The following is a 26,503-nucleotide window of genomic DNA, read 5'->3' as shown; positions in this document are numbered from 1 at the left end:
TTCCATTGCACAGCAAGACGTCATTATAAAAAAAAAAAAAAAAAAATTGGGTGCCTAACATAAAATTATTACGTCACTTATTACTCATTCAATTAATAATAATGTTATTTACATCAAATGTTGTCTTTTACACACTTTTTTCATACTTGTCGTTTACAGCATTAAATTTGATCATCGATGACTTATTATAAAATTATGATACACTATAATGAAAACTATCTATGGATCCAGTAGAGCCTCGTCTACAACGCTAGTTAGCAAATGTCCATTTACAGCCTTTTAACCGACGATATTGTTTTCAAAAGGATTACGGTACTTTATTTTTTTATTATTTTTCTCTATAGAACATTGTCTAATTTAACACAAAAACATAATTTTTCGTTTTTAAATCACTAAAAAACTACGCATTTTTACGCAATATTTAATACATACATGTTATTGTATAAGTTGTCAAAAATTAATTGAAAAAAAAAAAATGCACCAAATTGTTTTAATAATTTAGACGTATTATTTTCCTATAATAACTGTTATTATCATAAAACCTATAAATATATATTATTAATTTATTCTAACTGATCGATATAATTACGTCACTACAGTACCTATACGGCCAATGCACTTTTTAAACTACTGTAACTTTAAACTTAGGTTTATACAAATGTTGCCCAGTGAAAATATTTAGTCACCTAATTGCTAATATTTTGAGAGACTGGGCGAAACACAATTAACTGTCAAAAGAATATTTTTTTCAATTATGAAAAAAATACAATTAGGTAAAGCACGGTAATTAAATTTGATTATAGGTAATAAAAGACTGTAACTCATCATATTATCGACATTTACTTTTTTTACCTGCAATTAATTTTAATAATTATGCGGAGCGAACGTAAAATATTATCATCATACTATGTTACCATTGATTATTTTGAGAAAAAAATTGTCACCCTATGAAAATTCCCTACAAAATGTGGAAAATTGTACACGGCTATACTAGATATTTACTTTACGCTCAGGAGACGGCAGAATTCGATTGAACGATTTAATTCCGATACATCGAAACGTAACTCAGCCAGGGTTTATTTTAACGAGCGTTTGAACACATTTTGCGTAACTTTAAATGAAAAATGCGCAGCTGTAAATCAAAAAATACGCAATTGTAAATACTATCTATAAATAAAATTTCTCACAACAATGAATTGTAGTTATCGTCTTCATGGTCGGGTGCAGGTTCCGTCAATCATCGGTTTAGGTTTAAGACTGTGTTATTATTATTATTATTATTTTATTATCACAATATTATTGCACGACCGCAGTGAGGCTTAAAATCATACACAGGGAGTGATTATGTTGAGAGTATGGGGAGGGGGTTGAGTTTTAAGTTTTGCGCACTTCTAACCTTCTAACCTTTCTAAACCTTAAACCAAGCCCCGAACTCGGCAATATTCGACGTTCAACGTTCGCCCCGCAAACGCGAAACAGACACGAATTCAGTACACGGATCAGAAACATTTTTTATAGATTTCGTTATCCCATAGATGATCGTCCAGTTTTCTGCAATCAACTCTCCATGTAACGGCGTACGGTATTCACGCGCGGTACACGTTGCAAAACATGTCGTCGTCCGGGTGAACAATAAATCTGTGTTAATAATAATAATAATAATAATAATAATAATGGTGATAATTTTGCCGTCTGATAAAAGTTAAAAACCATCCCCGCCGCGCCCAAGGGTTATAGATAACATTATCTCGGAGCTTTGGCGCTCTGCACCACCGACGGCGACGACGACGCTTTGATTATAGTTGCGGCGCTCGAACACGGGCGGCGCGGCAAGACGCGGGCGTCGCGGACTTCAACCCGGCTATAGACGGACGCGAGACAGTTGATGCTTGACAACCGTGGTAGTAGCGCGACGCGCGTTCCGGGGACACGGTCCGTGCGCCGCCGGTCGTCGGTTTCCATTCAACCCGCCGTCATCCGAGGCGTCGCGTCCGCTTCTGCTCGATAACCCGTTCGGCCGTCGTCGGCGTTTGGCGACAACGCGTTTGCACCCCTATCGTTCGTGCCGGTCGCAGTTCGCCCCGACGTTCTCGTCCGCGGATCAACATCCAACACCGTCGGGGGCGCGTACCCTGCTGCTGATGCACGTCGTTCCGGAGGATCGTCGCCGCTGATAGGCGGAGAAAAAAAAAAAAAAACAACCAAAACCAATGTAAGGCGATAACGATTGCGCGGTGTATTGTTGCATTAACTTCGGTAGCTCGTGGGTTCTGCGCACGCTGCATTTTACCGTTGCAGTTCTCGTCTCCGATGCCGGGCGGGAAATCGATCGCGTCCAAACGCAATTAGCATGTGAGCATCATGTATCAGAACGTACGGGGGTAATATTTGTTTTCGCGTTCTCGCGTTAGCCGACCGATTGCGCGCGCGTGCATGTGGCAAAGCAGAACCTGGGTTTTATCATCCCTGCGACGGAGCACGACTTTTCTACCCCCGGGTCACGGAACGTTGGAGGGGCACGCGTGTACCGTGATTTCGATTGTCGAGTGCGTTCAGACAAAATGCGCTGGATGAAACGTTTCTATTTTACATCCGTCTGGTCTTTTGTACGTCGTCTTCGATTATCGACAGGACCTATTATTATTTAATGGGATACGTAATCGTTTCGGCGTTTACTAGTCGGGTCCTGAAGACCTTTATTTTGTCTATTTAGGTCCTAGAGTTTTTCAGTTAATACACTAGTCAGGTCCATACAAAAAAAAAAAAAAATTCGCTTCTCATTCTTACAGGACTTAGGACTGTCAGTTACCTATAAATTAGAACACAGGTATGATTTTTTTTTAAACCTTATAATTAGAACGCGGATTTCTATGCAATTGCATATTTTTTTTCCTTTCAATATTTTTGGATTTTTGTCAGTTATCTCCACGAATCATCGTAATTTGAAGCTAATGGTGACATTTTTTTTTTTGCATATTTCTGCATATTTTTGCATATTTTGGCAAAATTCAAAATTTATTGCATATTGAAGTGAAAATTAAAAAAAAAAAATGTATAAAATAATATTTTGTCAAGTAGAAAAATTAAAACTAAATTTCATAGTCACTAAATAATAATTTGTATATATATATTTAGTTATAAAATAAATAATCGATTACAACGTAAACTTAATCGCTCTTGCTGTGTTAGTCGGTTATCGACATACCACTTGCTTCAAATATGCCCCAATAACTTCGGTTGACATCGAATGTTCGTTTTCAGTCTTTAAAAATATGTTAATCGATAAACGACACAGCTTCACAAAAGATACACTTGAAATGCATATGATTATTCATTATAATAATAAATAAAATTTAAAAAAGAAATTAAGTTAAGAAAATTCCCTAAATTTTTTTGTATTAATTATTTATGTAATTAATTATTATAAGTTAAATAAATAAATAAATAAATTTAAATAAATAAAAAATTCTTGCATATTTTTTGCATATTCATAATTTTAACTGCATATTTTTTTTACATATTTTCATGATTTTGACTGCATATTTTTTGCATATTTTCATGATTTTTACTGCATATTATATGGCATATTTCGATACTATTAAGTGCATAATAATCTGCGCTCTACTTATAATATATGGTATATACATTTTTAATTAAAAATAATATTACAGGTATATGGTAAATAAATAATTAAATTATTAAAAAATTTAAAAATGTATACAATTGTTAGCAATTTAAATAATAGAGCTTTTACAAACTCAAATCTATTAACTTTTGGACCCAATTAGTTGTATATCTTTATTATAAATATTATCTGGGGCCCAATTCGGTACGCCCATTTGTTTTTTTTCCTGTTAGTTTCCAAGTACAAATCTAATTTTTTCACTTCTGATTAGAAAGGTTCAAATAGATTTTTTTTCCTTGTCTTCCTAGATCGGTAACTGGAATTTTCATACCAAATAATATTCAATAGTGAAATATACTTTTATAGTCTGCTGGAAGTGCCCACTCGGGTTTCAAGAAAACCGATTAAAACGAGATAAAACCAAGGGTTCGAAGCACGGTCGGAGGGAAATGGCGTTTGAGGGGTTGTGACACCACGTCATCGAATAATCGTAATAAAAGTCAGCACTTTCGGCAAACAGAATTTTTTTGACAAAACCTTTATATATAAATAACCTCTACAGCGACCAACGAAGTACTCAGTATTCTTAAGTTTGTAAAAAATCATTTGCGAAAAACAATGACTGACGAACGATTAGAAAATCTAATGGTACTGAACTCATTCAAGGATATTCTAGATTTGATTGATATGATAACAATGATAGAAAGTTGAGCAACCCTTAAAGTACACCGTATAAATATATAGTTGACAATCGTAGAAACATTGTTATTATTTTTATAATATTTTATAGAATATAAAAACTTGTTGCAACCAGTCGTGGAAAAAAATATTCATCCACAGAAGTGGAATTATTAATTTAATTTTTTTACTTTTTACTTTTACAAACATTTTAACAAAAATCACATTCTTACAGATACTTTATCAATAAATATAATGATAAATAATAATATACATATAATTAAATATATATTGCATTTGTTTTTAGATTAAACATGCAAAACATGTATTTGATTTACAGGAAAAAATTAATTTAGAATTGTATTTGTTATTATTGCTCTGGAGTTAAATTTTTTTTCGAGTCGGCAAAGATGGTATTTGGAGTCAGCAATTTTGGTATGACAAACCCCCCACCCCCACCCCGTCAGATTTTTCTTGTGCCGGCCCTGGTTCGAGGTAAACTCGTTTTTTTAATGAAATATCTGATTTCAGTGATTTGGTTGCAATTTAAAAAATTATAATCTCAAGAACTTGCAATTTTATTATTTATTTCAGAATTTGATAATATGTTTAAGGCACTTAATTATTTAACCCATAGGCGTCAATACGGAGTAGCGAGGGGTAGCCATTGCTACCACACCATTTTTATTGTGGTAGCAAATTAATAGCTATAACACCCCACGAGAAATTTATGTAACATTTTATTGTTTTATTCAGAAATTATTCAAATATAATCTTAATCTATCTATATATATAAAATAAAAATACCACATAGTCACTGATCGTTGATTGTTGTATTTTTATCAACTTTTAAGAACAATTTACTAAGACTTATTCTTCTAAGGACACGTTTTCTAGAGGTCAATTTTGTAAATTATGCTCAATATTTCATAATATTTTATTGTGTATTATGTATTTAACGTTCACAGTGTTAAATGTTAACTAGTTTTATTTTTTAGAATTCACATGGTCTTAGTGGGATGGGGTGGGAGTGGGCTAAAGCTCATTAGCCCTCCTCCATTTGGGTTGCCAATGTTGCTACCCTATGGTTTTATTCTAAATGACGCTCCTGATTTAACCTGTCAGAGGTTATTTTCAGAATTTTAAAAATTTGATTTTTGATTTTTCAATTTCAAAGCCTGGAATATAAGTGCATTAAGTTGTGATGAATTTCAGTTTGCACTTACTATAGTTGTATCATCAATCTATATTTACAAATTTTAAATATAGAATGATGATACATTGCGTCAATTGTAGACTACAATACAATGTCTATAATATCGGCTTGTTTTAGTTAAATTTTTTTTCCATATACCTATATTTTTATAAACATTTTTTTATAGTTTTTTGTGCAAATTAGCTTTAATAGTTTTTATTTAAATTAATCGGTATGAACTCTCAAGTATGAAAATAAATCTCTTTTGGTTATTGTTTTTTCATCAATAATTTATTGTTAAAAAAAATTAATAAAATTATTCAACAATTGTATAATAAACATGTACCTTTAAAATGCTTGCTCATAATATATTTTTAATCATTAATTTTAAAATTTGTTGATATATATTATTATTTAATAATTTAAAGTGTTGTTGATTTACAGTTGAAGATGGTTACTGTACGAGCTCCTTCTTTTGTAGTCCGGCGCGTATGCATCTTCATTTTCCTAGGAATTATGGGTTATTCGATTTTTCAAATGACTCGTAACAATTCATACTATGACATGTCAGATAGAAAAATTATGCTGTATGTAAAATTTGAAATTATTTAATAAATAAATACATAGTCTGGAGTATTAGGATATGTGTATTGTACGATCAATTTCAAATTAAAAATGAATCATCATGTACATCAATAAGTCAAAAAATGTATTTATTTTCAAAGAGACGTACATTTTTTAACTTAATGATTTACCTGATAGTGAATTTTTAATTTGTAACTGATTATACTAACATCTTAATACTTTAAATTACATAATTGTTCACTAATTTTCATTTTATTTTATTGTTTTTGTATTTAAACTTTAATAGAACATAAGTATTATAAGATTCTCGCAAAGAATAATTTTATATACCTAACTTAATGATAAAATCCTTATTTATTAAAATTAATCAAAATATCCACAAACATTTAAGTATTTTATCTAGTGGATTAATATAGTACCAATTTTATTATTTTTTATGAATTCCAGTTGAATATAAGTTTCACAATATATTTTACCGATAGAAAAAATCTTTATTAAATGTTTATTTATAGATTCAAAGTAGGTCCTAATAACCTACTCGTATTTTGATTTTATATTTTGTTTTTAAAATGGTTTGAATTGTTTTACAATGAAATTAACAGTGATAGCTTTGTATATATATATATTTATATAAATATAAACAAGGTGTTTATCACAATGTGTATAGATGTTACTTTTTTCCAAATTTCTTGTGTTGAATGAGTTTAATTTTAAAGTTCCAATATATTGTACTACCAGCACAAATATTGTTTAGTCTAAATTTATAAATTTACACGGCGGTGGCGGCGGTGAGATAACGAAAAACCAGGGATTCTCCGTATTTGAATATTAATACCGAAAATATATAAATATAAACCAATAATAGTCGTAAAATATTTTATAACTGATTTTACGTTATTAATTTAAAATCATATATTCTGATAATGTTCTTTTATTTTATAATAAAAAATAAAAATTGTATTAATTAATAATAATAATAAAAATAACATTTATATACAATTAATAATCTTATTAAAAATTGTTATGGCTGTAATGGGGTTACACCTAAATCATATTCTTCATATTCAATCTACTTGTATCGGTGTCTCCAATTGTACTATCTTCTCCGTACGATATTATTAAATTATCGATTTTAATATCCATATAACTTTCATTTTTTCACATTTCTGCTTCCAACTTTTCACGTTTTCATAAACTGCTTTTCACTCAAATTTTCCTCATAGATTCAATTTTTTGTTTACACAGTTTGACAAATTTTTTTGATGTTACCGCTATGATTTTGTTTTGCAATGTACTGTTTTACTTGTGACCGGAAATCTGGATGACACGATGGTAGTCTAATAATATCATGGCCTTCATTTAATATAGGTACTATCCAAAGAATATTCAATCGACACTTTTTGTGTTTACGTATTATATCGTAAAGTTGTGGTTTTAGCATATTTGAATCAAAACTTATGTTATTTTCAATCAACCAATTGATCATGTCCTTTTTTAAGCTATTTGAGTTTGGAGCACGGCTAGATTGATGGCAATGATAAGACGCACTATCCACAACTGAATTTTTACTTAAATTAAGTAGTAATTTTTCTGTGATCCATTTATAATAATAATCTTTATTCATATTATTACCATTAGAAATTTGAGCTTCTCATGTTAGTAAAGAATTAGGAACGAAACCTTCTTCTCCTCCAGCTTGAACATTTATTAAACGCTTTCCTTTACTTAACACGTTGAGCACCGTGAGACCTATTGTTGGGTCTCACTTGACTTTGACCAAACCGCCACGTAACTTTTGTGATGAATTCATAAAAATTTAAATAAATTACATATTCCGTTGCTAAAACATCCATAATAAAGTAGTGCGGTGAAATTGCAGTTTGACATCTTATGTAAGGGAAAAAAAATTAAAAAAAAAAAGTTGATTTCTTATATTCGCGCATCTGACTTATAGTTTGAAAGAACAGTCAAAATCAGAAAATGTAAGTGAAGCAAAGGATAAACTTTTTAATGTGGCATTTTGTAAGTGTATTATGGAATTTAAATGCACACATGGAAAAAAACCTATATCTTGTGATTGTAAGATATTTATGAAATGTGCCTGTGAAAAAGAAAAAAAAAATCCTAAAATTGAGAGTGAGTTTATGTACGAACTAGACGTTTGAAATGTATAGGTAGTTTGGATGCGGCCGAAACTAGAAGAATAATGAAAAGAGATCAAAGGAAACAAATACAAGAGAAAAACCAGATTATTGTACCAAATATGAACGTTAGTTAAACTCCAATAAATACTGTTCAAAAAATTCAAATCAAAAGTAATGAAAAATCTGTGTCAATTTACAGTCAACATCTGAAATATACATGTTTAACTTTATGCTATTGCCTTAATAAGCGATATATATGGATTATCTGATAGAGCTACTACAGCTGCTATTGTATCCTGCCTTTTACAAGATGTTGGAATGATAAATAAAGGAAATCATTCACTAGTAATAGATAAGAATAAGGTCAGAAGAGAAAAATTTAAAATTCGAGACTATTTACAAACAAAAAGTCCAAATACAAAGATATTGGGAGTATATTTTGATGGTCGAAAAGAAGATACATATTTTCAAAAAAAAAAAAAAAAACAAAATGTATCGAAAGTTGAAGAAAAAAGAACATATCAGTTTGGTTCCAAAGCCTGGTGAACAATACATGGACCATTTCATGTCAACAATTGGAAATAAAAGCGAAATAGCTAAGAGCATTACGTGCTATTTAGACTTCGAACAATTGATTGTTTTGATGGGACAGCGACAAATACTGGATGGAAAAACGGTACTATCCGTAATATCGAGGTTAAAATGGGCTATCCTTTGCAGTGGTTTATATGCTTACTACATTTTAACGAACTTCCTTATGGACATTTGTTTCAAAATTTAGATGATAAAACAACCGGACCAACATGTTTTTTTTTGGGAAAATTTGTAAGCAGTTGGCTTACTGCGAAAAGCTTCTAGTTGCTAATTTAGGACCCAAAATACTTACTTGATATTTAAAATTCTGTTAAGACAGGAGAGGGAATGCCTAATCTTGTTGTGAGAGATTCAGGTACTCACAATCATTCTAGGTGGTTAACATGTGCAAATAGAGTCTTAAGACTTTACATTTCTGAAATTAAACCTTTCTATGAGCTTAAGACGCTGACTAGCTACATTATGAAGATGTACGCTTCAGTATGGTTTGATATTAAGAGAAATCATTAGGTGAAGTATTCACCAACTCATATATTCAAAGTTATACAAATGACACGACATATGCCCGACAGTTTTCGTCAAATAATTGATTCTGTGATTCAGAAGAATGCTTTTTTTTTATCACCCCGAAAATATGTTGTTAGCAATGGAAATAGATGAGAATGTCCATATAAGGGAGCTAGCTTTTCGAAGATTACTAAAAACCAGATTGCAGATACTTTAAGTAAAATCGGTGAGACATTTTCTACCCCCAATCATTAACTTTAAAGCTTCAGGCTACAATGAATTTATTGATTCGACTAACTGTAAACTTTTGTCTCCTCCAATGATGGAAAATGTTCTTATAGATAGTCTTAAATAGTTTCTTCATAGAAAAGTTATAACAGAGTTCGAGTTTATTAAATTTTCATGTTACACTCAAAGTGTAGAAGCAATCGTAGAGATGGTCACGTAGTCTTCTACAAAAGTATGCGGAGGAAAAAACAAAGACGTTTTTATATGGACAACGTTGCTTTCAAGATCAGCAATGGCGTCATCCAATTACAAAAAAAAAAAAGAATTTAAAATAATGCCAATACATTCTGAAGATGCTTAAAAAATAACCATAGATTTTTGTACTGTTATTTTAATGACCAATACATTTTATAATTTTTTTGAAGTTGTAAATTTTTTAATTTTTGACTGTTCTTTCAAACTTTAAGTCACTTTAAGATAAGTTAACTAGAGAAATCAACTTAGATTTTTTTTTAATTATTTTCCCTTTATTTAGGATACCAAACTGCAACTTTGACGCACAATTGCAATACCGAAATAAAAAAATTATTTTTTTTCGACCCACCCTATTGAGTAGATAACCGTGTTTTGGATACACTTACCGAAAAGCGCCGCCGCCACCGCCGTGTCAGTTTATCTGGCAACGACTGTAATGTTTTTCATTCTGACTCATTCTGTAACTATATATCATATAACGTTATTTAATTGATAAACTAACCTTAAACATAATTTAATTAAAAACCTATTGTAATAATTTTTTTGCTTATTATTATAATTAACAATATATAAAATGTTATCAAGAAGATTATGTACTGAATAAGACAGTTTCTTATATTCTTCTATAGTTAATTTAAATTTTTCAATTAATAAATATAAAATTTATTTACTTTAAATGAATACTCTTTTAGTATTATATTTGTTAAAAATTATTTATATTAAATAATGTATAAATATTTATTTAGTTTTTGTATGTTTTTAGAAAACAAATCGAACTTGAAATAATTAAATCATCAAACGATCAAGAACCTATTAAAAAGTAATTTTATTTTTTATTGTTACTATTATTAATTGAGGGCTTTGAACTAAAATAACTATTCAATAGTTCCGATTTTAGAAATAAATAAAATATTATTTTTATTAATATTATTTTTTATAAGAATACAATTTGAATATCACGTAATAATATATAAAAATATAACTTTTAAATTTAATACTAAATATTAAATATTACTAAATAATCTAAATATAGGACCGGATCTAAGGAGAGCAAACCGGGACACTTGCTCCAGAAGTCGTGGTTTAGGAGCGCCAAATTACTAAATTAAATGTGGATAAATAAACAGTTTTTATTCATATTATGAGTATTATAATACAAATTACCAATTATGTGGTGGTTTGAATAATTTTTCTGGAATTGGACAAAATTCAATTCCACAGACCATTTTTTAAATTTATTGTCCTTCGTCCATGATCAAAGCATATTTTCGACATTCTGGTTGCTACGTTCAATACTTCTTTGACTCTGAGAATGTCTTGATCTTCCATGTACAAAAATGTATACCGGCCAAAGTTCCTTGATTTCATTAATTACAGAATTTATAAACTATCTTCCATTATCAGTGACGGTGCTAGAGTTTGCGAGGGCCTGGGCAAAATAAATGTTGGATCTTATAATTTCTGTTAATAAAATATTTTAAGTTCAGTTGAACAGAACAGCGAGACCTTTATTATAATTTTAAGGCGCGGGGCCTTGGGAAACTGCCTTTATTCCTCCCCACGTGCCTTTCTTGTCCGTTATCACCTTATAAACCTTTCAGTGCATCAAATTTTAAAAAAAAATCGTGAGTAAATTAGATGCTACTTCATCATATTACAAAATTTGATAAACAAAGATAAACAAAAATGATTATAAAACTATGATAAATATAAAATATATTTTTGGTACACAAAGTGAACGACCAAATTGTGAAAAAAATTACACTATGTCAAATCGGAGTGATAATTTCATGAAAAGGTTAAATATCATGAAATATTTAAGTATTTTACGAAGTGTGAAAAAGCCATTTTTATTTCATGAAATCCTCAATTTCATTAAGTGGCTATGACATTAATTATTAGTTTATCTAAATTTATACTATTGAAATTAAATATTCAAATATAACCGGATGGAGTATTGATTTTTAAGAATAATAATTATTTTTTTTTTTTTTAAATTGAGTATAATATAAAAATATATAGTTGTTAGAAGAAGAAAAATAATTATAGTTAATAATAATATTAGTTAGCAATTATAGTTCAAAGCTCTCATTTTTATTTTTATAGCATATTTAAAAAAAAATTATATACATATACATTATACATATGTTATGCATTTATCTCTTGAAAGCTTTTATTTGTTATTAATTTTAATTCATATTTTACATTTTATTAAGAATTTAATGTTTAAATATAGCATGTTTGTGATGTTTTTTATTACTGAAATCAGCCAATTACCTTTTTTTTATTTTCTATGTTGTACTAGATTCCTTTGTTCCATTTGATTTTTATGTTTATATTTTATAATAGCATGAACATCAAATTAAGAAAACAAAAGAAGAGTAAGAGTATTATTCTAGAGATACTACAACTGGTTACATCATTTCTGATTGGTAACTTCGGTTTGTAAAAATTTAAAAGATTTATAAATATTTTTTATCTTGGTTATAGAATAGTTGATATACATTTTTATAACAATATTTACGAGGCTGGGCAAAATTAGACCATATTTTTTAATATTTACATCTCAGTTATTAATAACCATTGGTAAACTAGGTAGTAAATTAGTTTACTTCATATTTAATATTTAACATTAAAAATAATTAATACTTATTTAGTTAAAAGTTAATTATTATATAAGTTTTTCCAGGTTGTAATCATAAAAATAGTAGAGGGTATATGAACATCTATAACTACCAATGGATTAACTAGTATTTATTTAGGTTTCATTTCATTTCGAAATGTATGAGGGTGAGAAATGGTTTAATTTTAAGTTAACTATATGTTTTGAAGGGGTCACAACCCACAATTATCATTACACTGGATACGCTTATAATTAAAAGTGATGCTGACAAATTGTATTACATTATTATTACTGTTTTTTTTTTTTTGATATTTTCTAACTTATATTAAAATCAAAAATAGTAGAATTAAGAAAATATTATTTTTACTTGACTTACCTTAAATTTCTGTCCATTCATTTTATGAATTTGGATATTAAAAACCGTTAAAATAAAAACAATTAATATTAATATACAATATTTATAAATGTATTAAAATATGACAAAAAAACTGGTTATATGTTAATAAATAATTTCCTGATACTTTACAAATTAGCAGTAGGTACAGCAGAGTTGGTCAACATTTTATCTAGATAATTATTCGAATAAACATGTATTCGAATAATTTGTGATCATAATATTATTCATATTAAAATTATTATTTAAAAAAAATATGTTTAATTCTTCACTTTCTTGGGTTTATGATTTTTAAACATTTTACGGAGTCAGTGAATATAATTTAATTACATGATAGTCAAGAACTTTTTATTTATTTTATGACAGAGTATATTGTTAAAATTTCGGAAGAAAATATCTGCATTTATTTTATTTTTTAGTAGGAAATTAGGAGCAATAATGACTATTCCAGTAATTTTTTCAGTTTTTGATGCGCCGGCATAGATATGATTATACTCGTAATTAAGAAGCTCTTCAATTAGATATTTCATAAAATATTTTTTTATAAATGATTGATGTTGTAAGTTTATTTTTAGAATAGGTTAATGATGTATTTAGAGATATTTTTGATTTGTCCATAGCGGAGAGTTTGATATTTCAAAATTAAATTATGAATTTTGAATTTTTATGAATTTTTTACAAATTTTATTATGCATTTTAGATTGACTTCGTTGTCTCTTGGGAGCTTATTCATTCTTCTGTACATCGGTTGTATTAGTTTACTATTGTTATTTTTATGACTTTCTATAAATATATGTAAACATAAAATATTCGGCTTAAGAGCCACAAATCGCAGTCAATTTTATTTTGTAAACAAAAGTAGCGTGTGCGTTTTTCATAAGTAGTGCATTATAGGTAGTACTGTACTAGGCACATCCGTGTTTTGAAAAATATGTTCATGCATTTAGACTATTATGACAAATAAATGAACTTTCATCGATTTAAGTTGTATGCTCAAAGGACTTTTTGATATTATACATATATGAGGGTATTCATTTTGTTTAAATTTACCATCGAGTTGTGTTAAATTTAGATTTTAATTTTTGAAGACTAAATTTATTTTAACATGGGTATATGTATGTCACTATTACATGCATGGATATTTTGATAATTTAAAATTAATTTACTTTTTTAAAAAAAGATCATCCAATTATTAAATACAGAGTGTAATGTGTGATTTTAAACATTCGGCTTGTGTCCACTATTTACTATTATATTAATATATTTGTTTTGTGACTGAAAAGTGAACTGATTGTTTTGATCAGTGACGTAAAAATTGTCTTAGGTTATAAATAATATAAAAATAACATTCGTATAATAAAATTGGCTTAATTAATACTATGCAGTAATAAATTAGAAGAAATTGAAGTTTTTTTGCCGTTTACCAAGTATTTTTTGATTTTGATTTAATTTGTATTTTTTTTATGCATATTTAATTTGTAATACACTTTTAAATAACTTAATAGTTAATAAACTAGTTAAATAACTACAACAATATTTTATTTTGGTATTGTTTAAATCTATTTTATGCTATATTATTATATACCTTCGGTATATTATAACATCTCCTAGTTACTAGTACTATCCATATACTTTAGCTACTTATGCTTGTGGGCTTGACTGATTTTTGTTTGCATGTATAAGCACTTTAATTTTATTTTTATTTCCATCTTGTTTTATAATTATCATACACATAATTAACACTTGTGATTATGTACAGTCAGTCCATGGTGTCCTTTCAGTTTTTTCTGAAGTAGGGCATTCGGTATGATCTTATTAAATTGCTGACTTAGTGGTTCAATTTATCAATGTGCCGATTAACGTGGGCGGAGCAGCTCGTCAAACCACTCCAAAAATATGGGTTGATAACGATTGCGTATTCTGATTATGGGCGGCTGCGGTGGTTAGGTTTTCAACCTTTTTTATAACACGATTGCATACGTTATTTTTATGTAATGTTGTCATGCTGGGAGATTATATATAGACATAACTGGAAACCGTATCAAATGATTATCGTGAAATAAAATTTCACACTAATTGTAACTTACTGTAGATTTTTTTTTAGTTTACCGACAACTATTCAGATCGAATGTAGATTGATATAGGTAAAATAAATAGAAATCGTGGAAAATGAAACAAAGAAAATAATTACGTCCGAATGTGGTTCAGAATTGGCATTAATCGACTTAAACAAATATAATTTTATACACCAACGAAAAAAAGGGCAAATTAAATGGTTGTGTGCATACAGGACATATTACGCCAGTAAATTAACAGCGACCGTTCAAATGTATTTGCTATTAACTTATTCAAGTTAAAATAAACGTAAATTTATACCCAAGTGTGGTTTATTACTAATATAAATGTTCCTCAATAGTTAGTTCAATTTTTTTTAAATGTATTATAATTATAAATTTGGAAACGGTGGCATATGCAATAATGTCGTTTTACGGGTTTCCATTATTAAACAGCAAACGTACGCAATCGGGTTCTATTCAATAATATAATAATTTGTACTTAGAACATAAGTACCCGTACACATCTCATTTTTCCGATTTATAACATGTCAATGGCTTTATAAAATACTTATTTATGTTTTGATGATGTTTTGACTATGGGATAGCCAAACTTTAGACTATAGAAAATGCATGATTTGTCCCGTCTTTAAAATGACGCAATTGTGTACTGTGAGAAGCAGTTGACTAACAATATATGATAACATTCGTATTATAAAGTTTTTATGTATTTGTTATTATGTCATTTCAAGTTTGAAAAACGAAAACTATATAGCATGTCCTCATCCTATTTTGGACCCATTTGACCCAGTAATGATGAGCTTTATGAAAAATGAACCTCCTTTGGTTTGCGCTGAAGAGGAGGATTGGGTCAATATCAAAGGAAATATAGCGCGTATAACTGATAAGGCGCTTAAGAAGTATGGAGATATTCAGTGCAAATTTATGGGTATGTCATGTATTATCAAATATGTTAATTTTATTGTTTTTATTTTTATATATTTCTCAGATGTTTTGAGAGCCAATGAATTCTCTACATCGGTTGGAGTTGTGACAACAACTCACACAGAATATAATTTAGAAACTTCAGATTTTTTTAGGGTTTACTGTGAATCAGAAAATAGTCAACATAGGTGAGACGTTCACTTAGATATAATTTTTAAAAAATTGTAAGTTAAATTGTAGTTACTGTATTACAGTATAACTGTATGATATTATTTGAATACGTATTATAAATTCTTACAGATTTTAAATTTTATTAATCTTTTGTAAATAAGTACTAGAATGCTCAACAATTAAAACTGAATTATAATTATTATGGTTATGTCATAATAATCCAAATAAAATTAGGTCTGTATTTTCTCTAGTTGTGTCTTCAATTTTATTTTATCTTGATAGTTCAAATTTATTTAACTACCTACATAATGAGAATTATGTTGTGATTATACTATATATATTCAAATTTTACATTATTTTTTTTACTTTAGATGTTATTAGTTTATTGCATTAATTATTTAGATAAACTATATAAGTATAAATATTTTATACTACTTAATGCTTCTTAAATGTTGTAGGGAAAAAGCAAATAATAAATATAGAAATACTTATTATTATTATTTAACCATAGTTATTACATTATCTATATAATTACTGGTTTATTATTTATTATTATTATTGATATAATATTATAAGTTTTTCATTATATTTTCTTTTAGCTGGGAAAGTCGAATGGCAGGTATACGTTTTGATGAAGATGTTATAAACAGAGCTGGATGGGATCGTGTACCAAAAGACGGATTAGGCCTTAATGTATTAATGTTAGGGCTGGATTCTTTGTCTAATATGATGGTACAAAGAAAACTTCCTAAAGTATATTCCAAAATTAAGTCTATGGGAGCACACATATTAGAAGGTTACAATATTGTCGGTGACGGCACTCCGCAAGCATTAATTCCTATATTGACAGGCAAGGATATTATAATAATATGCATATGTATTTAAATATAATGGTTTTCGTATTATACAGGGCGAACGGAATTGGAACTTCCAGATACAAGGAAACGTATGGGAAACAAAGCATCGTATGTGGATGTATATCCGTTTATTTGGAACGAGTTTCAAAAACATGGTTACGTCACAGGTAAGTCAACCCTATGATATTGAATGTACTGGCTTAAGAAATAACATTTTATTTACAGAATTTAAATCTAGACTTAATTTGTGTTTTGTTTTCAATGCCTTCAATTTTTTTAAATTTAAACTTCACATTTCAACGTGTAGTTGTCATTTTGTTTGTATACATTGCATATTTAATTTATCTAAACATTATTACTCGGAATAACAAATTTTTGATTGATATTTAGTTTTTAGTTTCAAAACTATTGTACTTCAAATACTTCATCGATTTAATTGGTAGGTAACAGATACATTTATTTAATATCTGTACACGATTTCAATTTTATGCATGTATGTATTTAGTATGTATGATATAATAGGTACTTATTAAAATGTACTTATTCCTACACATAAGCTTAATTCTGTATTATTTAGACATATTGTTAAAATGTAGATAGTTTCGGTATGACTCACCCGGATACCCAGTGATCGCCGGGGGTCCTGAAATTCATTCTTAAAATAGGGGCTCAACGCAACCAAGCTAATATAAAAAATTATAGTAATTATTTTTCTAAATTAAATTACAATTTTTTTATTCTGATCTGAATCTTGAAATATTATTTACGCGATATAATAGAACTAGGTATAATCCCTTTAGTTTATACATTTTTGTTATCTTAATCAAAATCAGACGAATATTAATATTAATAATTTAAAAAATTGACATAAATATTGCTGATGATCACATGCACGAACACAATGTGATAATAGGTCACTATTATAGGTCACTGACCCTACATCACAAAGTAAAAATTTTGGGGTCAAAATGGTTTCAAAAATTAGTAACCAATTCGTAATAATTCGTAACCATAAATTTTGAATTTGTAACTTAAGTCTAACCATTCAAAATCAATTTTCTATTTGCAGGTGCCAGGGTCAGTTGACTCCAGCACCTGAAACTCGAAAAAATTTTGTACAGTGTTCAAAATGATACCAACGGTTAATAACCAATTCGTAATAATTCGTAACCACAAATTTGGAATTTGTAACTTAAGTCTAATCGCCCAAAATCAATTTATATTTTTTTGTACATCTGTTCTTATTCTAAGGATATTTTCCAACTACGTATTTTTTTTAAATAAGCCTATCAAAATAGAAATATGATCTTGAAATATAATAATTAATTTTTAGTTACAAATAATAACATTTTTAATATTTAAGAGGAATAATTTAAAATTTAATCTATTAAGAAGAAATAAAATAATAAACATTCTTATTTAAATCATCTTATTTTAATTAATGTCCTCTTTACTTTTTTCATTATATTTGTATACAATATATACAATATATACATATATTTATATTTATACAGATCTCGAATTGAGAAAAATTAAACAGAGGAGCTCCGTCCAACGATTTAAAAACTCCATTCCATGGGCACAATTATTTATCATAGATCCGTGGGGGGCTATACCCCACACCTCCTCTTCCAAACTTACATATATTTTGAATACCATTTTCAGTTATATAAATATTTAAATTCCAAATATTGATATCAATAATATTAATGGAAAACCATACAATGAATAAAGTATATATCAAATTATATTTGTATGTACCAGACATTACTATTTATATTTTTCCTGAAATTACGAAGCCGTCACTTATCATAACCACCATATAATCTTTTATTATGAAAACGTATTTTCTCATGTATTTTCTTATGTTTTTACGTTGGATTTATTTATATATAATACATACTATGATGTACGTCCTTTGGTTAACTTAATTTCATTTTCAGTGTACAGTGTTCGTCGTAGTTCTGTAATTCGAACACTGTACACCGATCAAAAACCGATAGTGTGTGGCTACTTTATAAAATAATTTTCTTATTGCAAAAACACCTCACACATTAATACCTATAGGAACAACTAATTAATTTTCATCTTATTATTAAGGCGATAAATTATAAAAATCAATTACACAAAAACTGATTATGAAGTGCGCATCTAGCTTATCCAAATACGCAAAATAAGTCCACCTGCGTTTTAGAATAAGCCTTTGGTGCATTATACTTAATACGGTTATACTTAAATTAAAAATTCAAATTTGTGGTTACGAATTATTACATATTGGTTATTAATTTGTGAAACCATTTTGACTCTAAACTTTTTACTTTGTGGTACCAGGGTCAGTGACCTAATAATAATGGCTTAGGAAAACTATAAATCGAAAAATAAATTAAAAATGATTGTAGATTTCGAGTGTACCAATAATTATTTTTCTAGTTTGTAGTTATTGAATATCACTCCAATATGTTGTTAAGAAGCCCATTGTACATTTTTTACTGGAGGCCCAATCATGAGCCCATAGGCCAGGCTGACACTGAATTCAATATTGGAATATTACATGTTTAAACCTTTTTAAAAGTACAATTATTTGACATTTTATAATATATTATTACAATCTAAAGTCATTAGAAATTTATTTACCTATTCTTTTCTAGTAATTTTTGAAATAATGAAACAAAATCATGAAATAATAATTGCTACAGCATCGAAGCGATGATTAATTGTACAGTGGGAGCATTTATAACATTGAACATAGAATTTAAATTCAAACATAGGATGATTTATATCGAATTTGACTGTAGCATACCTTTTTATTTCTTTGAAAACATATAATTATTGAATTACAGGTTTTGCTGAAGATGTTGCTGATGTGGGAACTTTTACATACAGGCTGAAGGGATTTGATCAACAACCGACCGATCATTATTTACGGACATACTACGTAGATGCGTCACCAATGTTTAACCAACAAAAGCCCTTTTGTTATGGTTCGCTGCCCAGACACCAGGTATTATAATTAGGCTAATAATATTGATTCAACCTCTATATAGAAGATAGCCGGTTATTATTTACATCATAATTTAATCATGAAAGAACACTTTTAATTTTAATTATTTATTAGTTTTATTCAAGACTAAGTGATGAAAACCATTTATAATGTTTTCATATTTTTCACAGTAAAAATCAATATCATCACCTCGCTTAGAATCTTAAAATATGAGTTATCAGGATCGAATGTTAAACTGTAGGATTTTTCTTATTTCAATTAGATGTATTATTTTAGACTGTAATATTACAAACGTTGCATCCGAAAAACGGTTAAGGGAAAACGATAGTTTTCTTACCCATTTTATTAACATTTTAATTCTTAAAAATTATAATTATTTTGATAAGGACTTAAAAATCAAAAATTGATTAAACTATGTGTACTCATTCTTTAATACATTTTGCATGAAATGCTATGATTTGTCGCAAATAATACATTAAAAAAGGAATACAATTATCGTTAGTTCAATACATTTTTCTCGTTTCAGCTGTAATTTAATATTTTTGTTTTTTCATTTTTATTGTTTCAAAGTATTTCTGACATTAAATCATTTAAAGGTTTATATTAAAAGTATATAGATTTTAATTTTGAACATAAGTATATCAGATATCATTGGGAAACTAGTAAATTTACTATGTTTAAATAAACAAATTTACAGTGTAGGTAAAAAATCAAATTATTAAATTATACAATTAGTTTATACAACATAGTTATAGTAGATATTTACAAAAAATATTTTTGTTTAATATATTGTTTTAGATAATGTTAAATTACATCAAAGACATGTTCCGGGTGTATGAAGATAAACCAAAGTTCATGTTCGCGTTCCATGGGGAATTATCGCACGACTACGCGAACAAAGTGGCTGTCGCGGAAAATGATCTAGTCGAATGGCTGGAATGGTTCCAGAAATCCGGTTACCTGAACAATACTATGTTGGTCCTCATGAGTGACCATGGTCAGAGGTAAAACAATTGATATGATGATACGAGATAGACGTGTATCTGTATATATAATACTTATTACCTAGATTCGGTGTCCTTTAGGTTTGCTTCGGTGCGCGATACGCAACAGGGTAAACTGGAAGAACGGATGCCATTCTTCTCTTTCTTGCTGCCCAAGTGGTTCGAAAGAAAGTACCCCAGAATGGCATCGAATATGCGGAACAACACCAAACGGTTGACTACCCCATTTGACATCTACTCTACTTTGATGAGCGTTTTGCACAGAGATGGGCCAAAGGCTAACGACGTCAACAAACGTTCCATATCGCTATTCAACGAGGTATGATTTATCATAATATTAGCATCAGCGGAATAGTTGTGAATGAGTGTGTGATTGTTTTCAATGCTGCATTCCGGCAAAACTTTCATTGTACCCCAGATGGGCAGTATTGGTCATTAGAATATGTGAAAAAATAATTGCTCTTTCTCTATAAATGAATAGGAAATGAAAACATTTTTGCTGATCGATGTGTATATACTAGTTAGTAAGGGCGTGTTCCCGATAGTTAATGCATCAGTGGGAGTCGGGTAAGGTTAGCTGAACTTTTTTGTAAATGAACATTATAAATGGTATTATACAAAATATGATTGGTAATATATATCTTTTTACCAGCTGACGCGTTTTATTTGAATATATTTTATGAGTGTTCAAATAGTTGAAGTTGAAAAATTGCTTTGTGCATATTTACTAGAGGTATCGATTGAAAACGTGAATTAATTCAACGTATGAATACATGAATGAAAAATTTGTATTCACGTATACTTTATATACGTGAATTTAATGTATGTATTCACGTATATATGTATTCATGAATATTTGTTTAATATATTTATGTATTATACAACTTATGCATTCATATAATTTATTATTTTCCATATAATGTTTACTGTCCAGGAAGTTACGTATTTTACGTATTTTATGTTTCATAATGTTAACTTGACACCTTCGTTTGAAGGTACCGTTGGAGAGAACGTGTAGAGATGCTTACATCGAACCTCACTGGTGCGCTTGTCTTAAGTGGCAACCAATCAATGTGAAGAGTTCATTGGCTGTTGAAGCGGCCGCATATTTTGTACATTTCCTCAACAGGTGAGAAAAATTGTATTATAAATACTTAAGTACTTAGTCTTAATTTTATAGGGTTTTACTTTTAACTAAAATCTACAGCTTTAAATTTGTCTTCGTTTATTGGTTTCTATTCTAGGTGGAAAATGTTGTAACTATTTGTGTTTTCACGGGATAGCAGATGGGTTCATGGTATTTTTTATGCTACGACCTATAAATATATTGAACGATTTTGATCAGTGCATCTAAATATATTTATTTTTAACATTTAATTTTCTTACGAAAACTATAAATATAACCTTGTATACTAAATAGTGGTAGGGATAATCTAAGATGTTAAACGATGACATATTTTTTACATTTAGTTAAAAATATACTCTTGCCAAACATTTTTTATGAATGTTATTATGAATTCCATACTTTTATTTTTATTTACGTACTTTAATTGTTATTTGTGGCATTATATTTATTTTTCAGTTAAAAATAATATTTGTGATTCGTAAATGGAATTACATTTTTGTGGACTTTATTATCGAGTTATTATTTAAATCAAAACATTAAATTTTTCGGTTAAATATTTTATTTATAATATTACCGGTTTTAAAAATATTGTTAATTTTTTATATACTATGTATATATCCTTTAAATGTAATAAATTATTTGTTCTTATTAAATGTACGGCTTTGAAATACAATATTTTAACATTGACACAGTTGGTTTATTAATGATTAAAAATATAAACAAATAATTTGTATTTATGACTGTGAGAGAATTTTATTTTTATTTTGAAGGTATAATGCACAGTACACTAATCTCTGTGCTTCCATGAAAATTAAGAAGATAGAATGGGCCACTAAAATGGCTCCTAATGAAGGATTGCTGAAATTCCATGCGGCTGCAGACACCGACGGATTTGTACCAGATATGTCATCCAATACTCAAGTCACTAAAATCTATTTGCAACTCAAAGTGATTACTTGGCCAGCAAATGCCATTTTCGAATTTTCTTGTCAATATAACAGTAATACCAACCAGTATATTGTTTATGTGAGTTATTATGCAGTACTTTATTTGGCAATGTTTCATATAACTCAACAATTATTCTTATTGGAATATTTTAGTTTTATGTTGTTACTTTTTCGCAATTAACTATTTTTTAAAGTTTCATAAAAAAAATATAATACTTGTTTAAATGTTACAGGAAAAAGATATAAGCAGAATTAATAAATATGGTAACCAAGGTTGGTGCATTGGAAAATCTCAACCACAACTTAATAAGTATTGTTACTGTAAACAACAAAATTGAAATGGCCTAATATTTATAATGTATGTTCAACCGTTCCACATACTTTGTATTATAATTTTTTAAATTGAATTTTTGAATTGTTGATTTTTATATTTTTATTTATTTTAAATGCTCTCTACTATTATTTTATACAATTTATTACTCTAACAATTATGGGTAGTAATGTCGTACATGATCTACCAAACAAGTTTCTTAGCAGTACGTGATCTACCCAAACATAAAATTGAATTACGCTGTTTAATGTTTCTTTTATTTTTACTATTTTTACTTTTATTTTTCAAACTAAAAATATTGTTTTTTTATCGGTTAAAAAATTATCGAATATAATATCTAAGGATAAATATATTGATAGCCACCATTCTTCTCTTAACTTTCAAGTGAAGAATCTTTTATATTTTATATATATTTTTTTTACTATACGCTTAATACTTTCTCTAGTTAATGTATGAGTTCCTATACGTGAATCAATGAAATTTTCTCCGTGATTTGCCGCTTGATGAGCAAACATTAAGTATACTCTCTACTGGTAGTTGTGGACTGTCATTCTCGGTTCAACTTTTCTTTCAATAAATGACAACAGTTCCGACTCTATGAAGGGACGAACAGTGCACGGTCGCACCGGGACATACGTTTGTGTGGGGGCCTCACATACAATTTATCACGAATATAATTTTGTCTATAAATAATCTCATAATAATATTGTCACCGGAAAAGGGTTATTTATTGTTGTTATTAACGAAAATCAAAACAGTACCAAAGACCTTAGAATTTATAAAATTATATACGAGGAACAATAAAATAAATGTGTAAAGGGCCCCGCAAAATTCTGCACTGGACCTTCAAATCAATCGAACACTGATTGGCAAAAGTGTTATTCTTTCACTTTCTTCATCTATGAAAAATCGGCGTTCTAAAAGATCATTTTGAAGGCAATATATACAAATACTTAATGTAACTTAAATTTTAATTTAAATGTTTTAGCTGATTTTATTTTTTTGCTTGTTCTGGAAGTATCTTTAAGATTTCCACCACAATTGACATTCTCTTTTGCTTTATTGCATGTAAAAATGCTATCTTAATTTGAAGGTAACAACCAATTGTTTTAAATAATTTACAAATGTTTTTTCGTTAAAAATAATACTTCAATAAATATGACCATCACTTGAATTAATTTTTAAATATCAAAAATTAAAACCAAACTGCGCGTAAATAAATAACTTGCAAAACATTTAAATAGCGGTACATCGAAATGGCAACTAAATAAAATTCTCTGTATATTCTCAGTTCTCTATTTAGGTAATTGTTTTTATCTTATCGCATTAATTGGATTTTAAAAGTGTGTATCAGACTGTATCATACATGTTTATCGATCAAGTAAAAGTATATAGGTAAAAAAATTATACGTGTTTTTCAATTTGGGATTACTGGTAAATCATGTACGACACACTACTCAATTATGATGTTAGCTCTTAGTCGTTCATTTAAAATAAAGTAATGTAATTAAGACTGTTTATAAACTTTTTTATGAGTATTTGTAATAATACTCATAATGAGTGAACTTAATTTTTTATAAGTTCTACTTTATCCAGTCCAGTTCCACTGCTTACATATTTCAGAATGTATGGACTTATTTTTTTAGATGATATAAATTAAATTATAAGATGATCTATTTTAAATAAAATAGTTGTTTATTATAAGTATGTCTCATATTTTTAAATACATGTGTACTTACAATATTTATGAAATGTACTTTTGGTTGTGTATGCTTTGCAATAGATTTAAAAATTAAGCAATCCTGAAGTCTATTATCAAATCTATATTTTATTTTTGTGTAGGGAATAGTAGTAGTAAATATCCATTGTTTATAGTATTAATCTATAAAAGCTATATTGTTTTAAAAATTTAATTTGTTATTATTATTATTATTTACAAATGAGAAAATTAAACATTTTGAAGTATGTATTCATTAATATAATATGTGTTATTTATGTTATTTGTGTGTAATGTATATCTTGTGAGACTATATAATTATTAATGTTGGTATTAATTAAGCTCTATACTCTTTCTAGAACGTAATTAAATCTTAAAAGAACAGCGTACTGTGAAAAACTTGTATTTGGAAAAAATGTATTCAGTGCTCATATTTTATCATTGTTGAACTTGAATTCACAACAGTTTTGTTTTAAATTTTTTACAATTTTTTTCATCTTATTACTTCGATGCATGTTTATTTTACAAATTATTATAATTTACTTCAGTAATATTTTAATGTCTTAATAATATTAACACAATATACAAAACCAAATACAATACCTTTATCATGCGAACGATTCAAAATACTATAATCTGCAGTTGAATTTAGTATATTTTTCATTACTAAAATGTTAGAAAAATAATAAAATATAACATTTTATTAAATAAATAATATAATGTAAAATGATCTAATGTGGTTATGGTTGTATGTTGCAGAATTTTTGTTACAATAGTATTAGTACCTGGATTTAGTACTTTATACATTTCCATATTGGTTTATGGGACTCATTCCATGTGCACCGAAGTAATATTGTATAATAGTTTAAAATACAATGGTAATCGATGTATAAATCAGTTATTTATTATTTTAATGTATGATCATATTCTTATGCATTAATTTATTTTGTCAACTACGTTTTGTCATTAATTGTATGCAAAGATAATTACTGTACAGGTATATGAAACATTTGATCGAATGTGTTCAAATCAAATAAATGTTCAGTATTGAAAATTCGTTTTTGAAATACAAATACTTCGCCGGATGCTCAAGGATCCCGTGGTAGACAATCAAAAAAGTATTTTTAACATCAAGCTTTCACTCGAACACTTTGCAAATGACTATTTATCGACGTGTTTGGTTCTAGGGTTGCCTACATGTTGTACTCAGTCGGCGCATCTCGAACCAGTGTTGTTACGGTTTTTTATTTTCCCCTCACGTCTGGCGTTCACGGAATAAACGACCTTTGTTGTACGATTCATTGATTTATTCATCGTGAAAACAAAATACACATTTCCCAGCGGCATCCGACGTGTTGTTATAATAATATTTACGACCACCACAACTTCAAACTTGTTGACAGGGATGGGGCGAAGGAAATAACCTAGAAATCCACTCCCTCTTACTCACCCAGAGATAGAGAATGGGACAACACACGTTTTTGCGAATTATTAGCCTGTTATTATTGTTTTTATTTCTATT

At 28.4% G+C, this 26,503-nt stretch overlaps 1 protein-coding gene across 5 annotated transcripts; it reads left to right on the top strand.

Annotated features, from left to right (window-relative positions):
• Window positions 1–1,865: 1,865 nt before the first annotated feature.
• LOC112685993 lies at window positions 1,866–25,868 on the top strand. 5 transcript variants are annotated; one of them, XM_025558078.1, is made up of 14 exons: window positions 1,866–2,212; window positions 5,943–6,085; window positions 10,575–10,631; window positions 15,635–15,831; window positions 15,892–16,015; window positions 16,598–16,848; window positions 16,909–17,022; window positions 19,696–19,856; window positions 20,655–20,860; window positions 20,942–21,179; window positions 21,856–21,989; window positions 22,757–23,012; window positions 23,167–23,291; window positions 25,741–25,868. In XM_025558078.1, the coding sequence occupies exons 2-13, from the start codon at window positions 5,949–5,951 to the stop codon at window positions 23,269–23,271; spliced, it is 1,980 nt and encodes a 659-aa protein (XP_025413863.1). In that variant the 5' UTR covers window positions 1,866–2,212; window positions 5,943–5,948; the 3' UTR covers window positions 23,272–23,291; window positions 25,741–25,868. The 5 variants fall into 5 exon arrangements, with proteins under 5 accessions (XP_025413863.1, XP_025413862.1, XP_025413864.1 ...); XM_025558077.1 differs by lacking the exon at window positions 25,741–25,868 and having other exon boundaries at window positions 23,167–23,340; XM_025558079.1 differs by lacking the exons at window positions 1,866–2,212; window positions 25,741–25,868 and adding an exon at window positions 2,240–2,352 and having other exon boundaries at window positions 23,167–23,340.
• Window positions 25,869–26,503: the final 635 nt, after the last annotated feature.

The sequence above is a fragment of the Sipha flava genome, unplaced genomic scaffold (assembly GCF_003268045.1).
Source record: "Sipha flava isolate LNK unplaced genomic scaffold, YSA_version1 2_pilon_pilon, whole genome shotgun sequence".
Lineage (NCBI taxonomy): Eukaryota > Metazoa > Arthropoda > Insecta > Hemiptera > Aphididae > Sipha > Sipha flava.
This window is presented reverse-complemented; position numbering and strand designations above follow the sequence as displayed.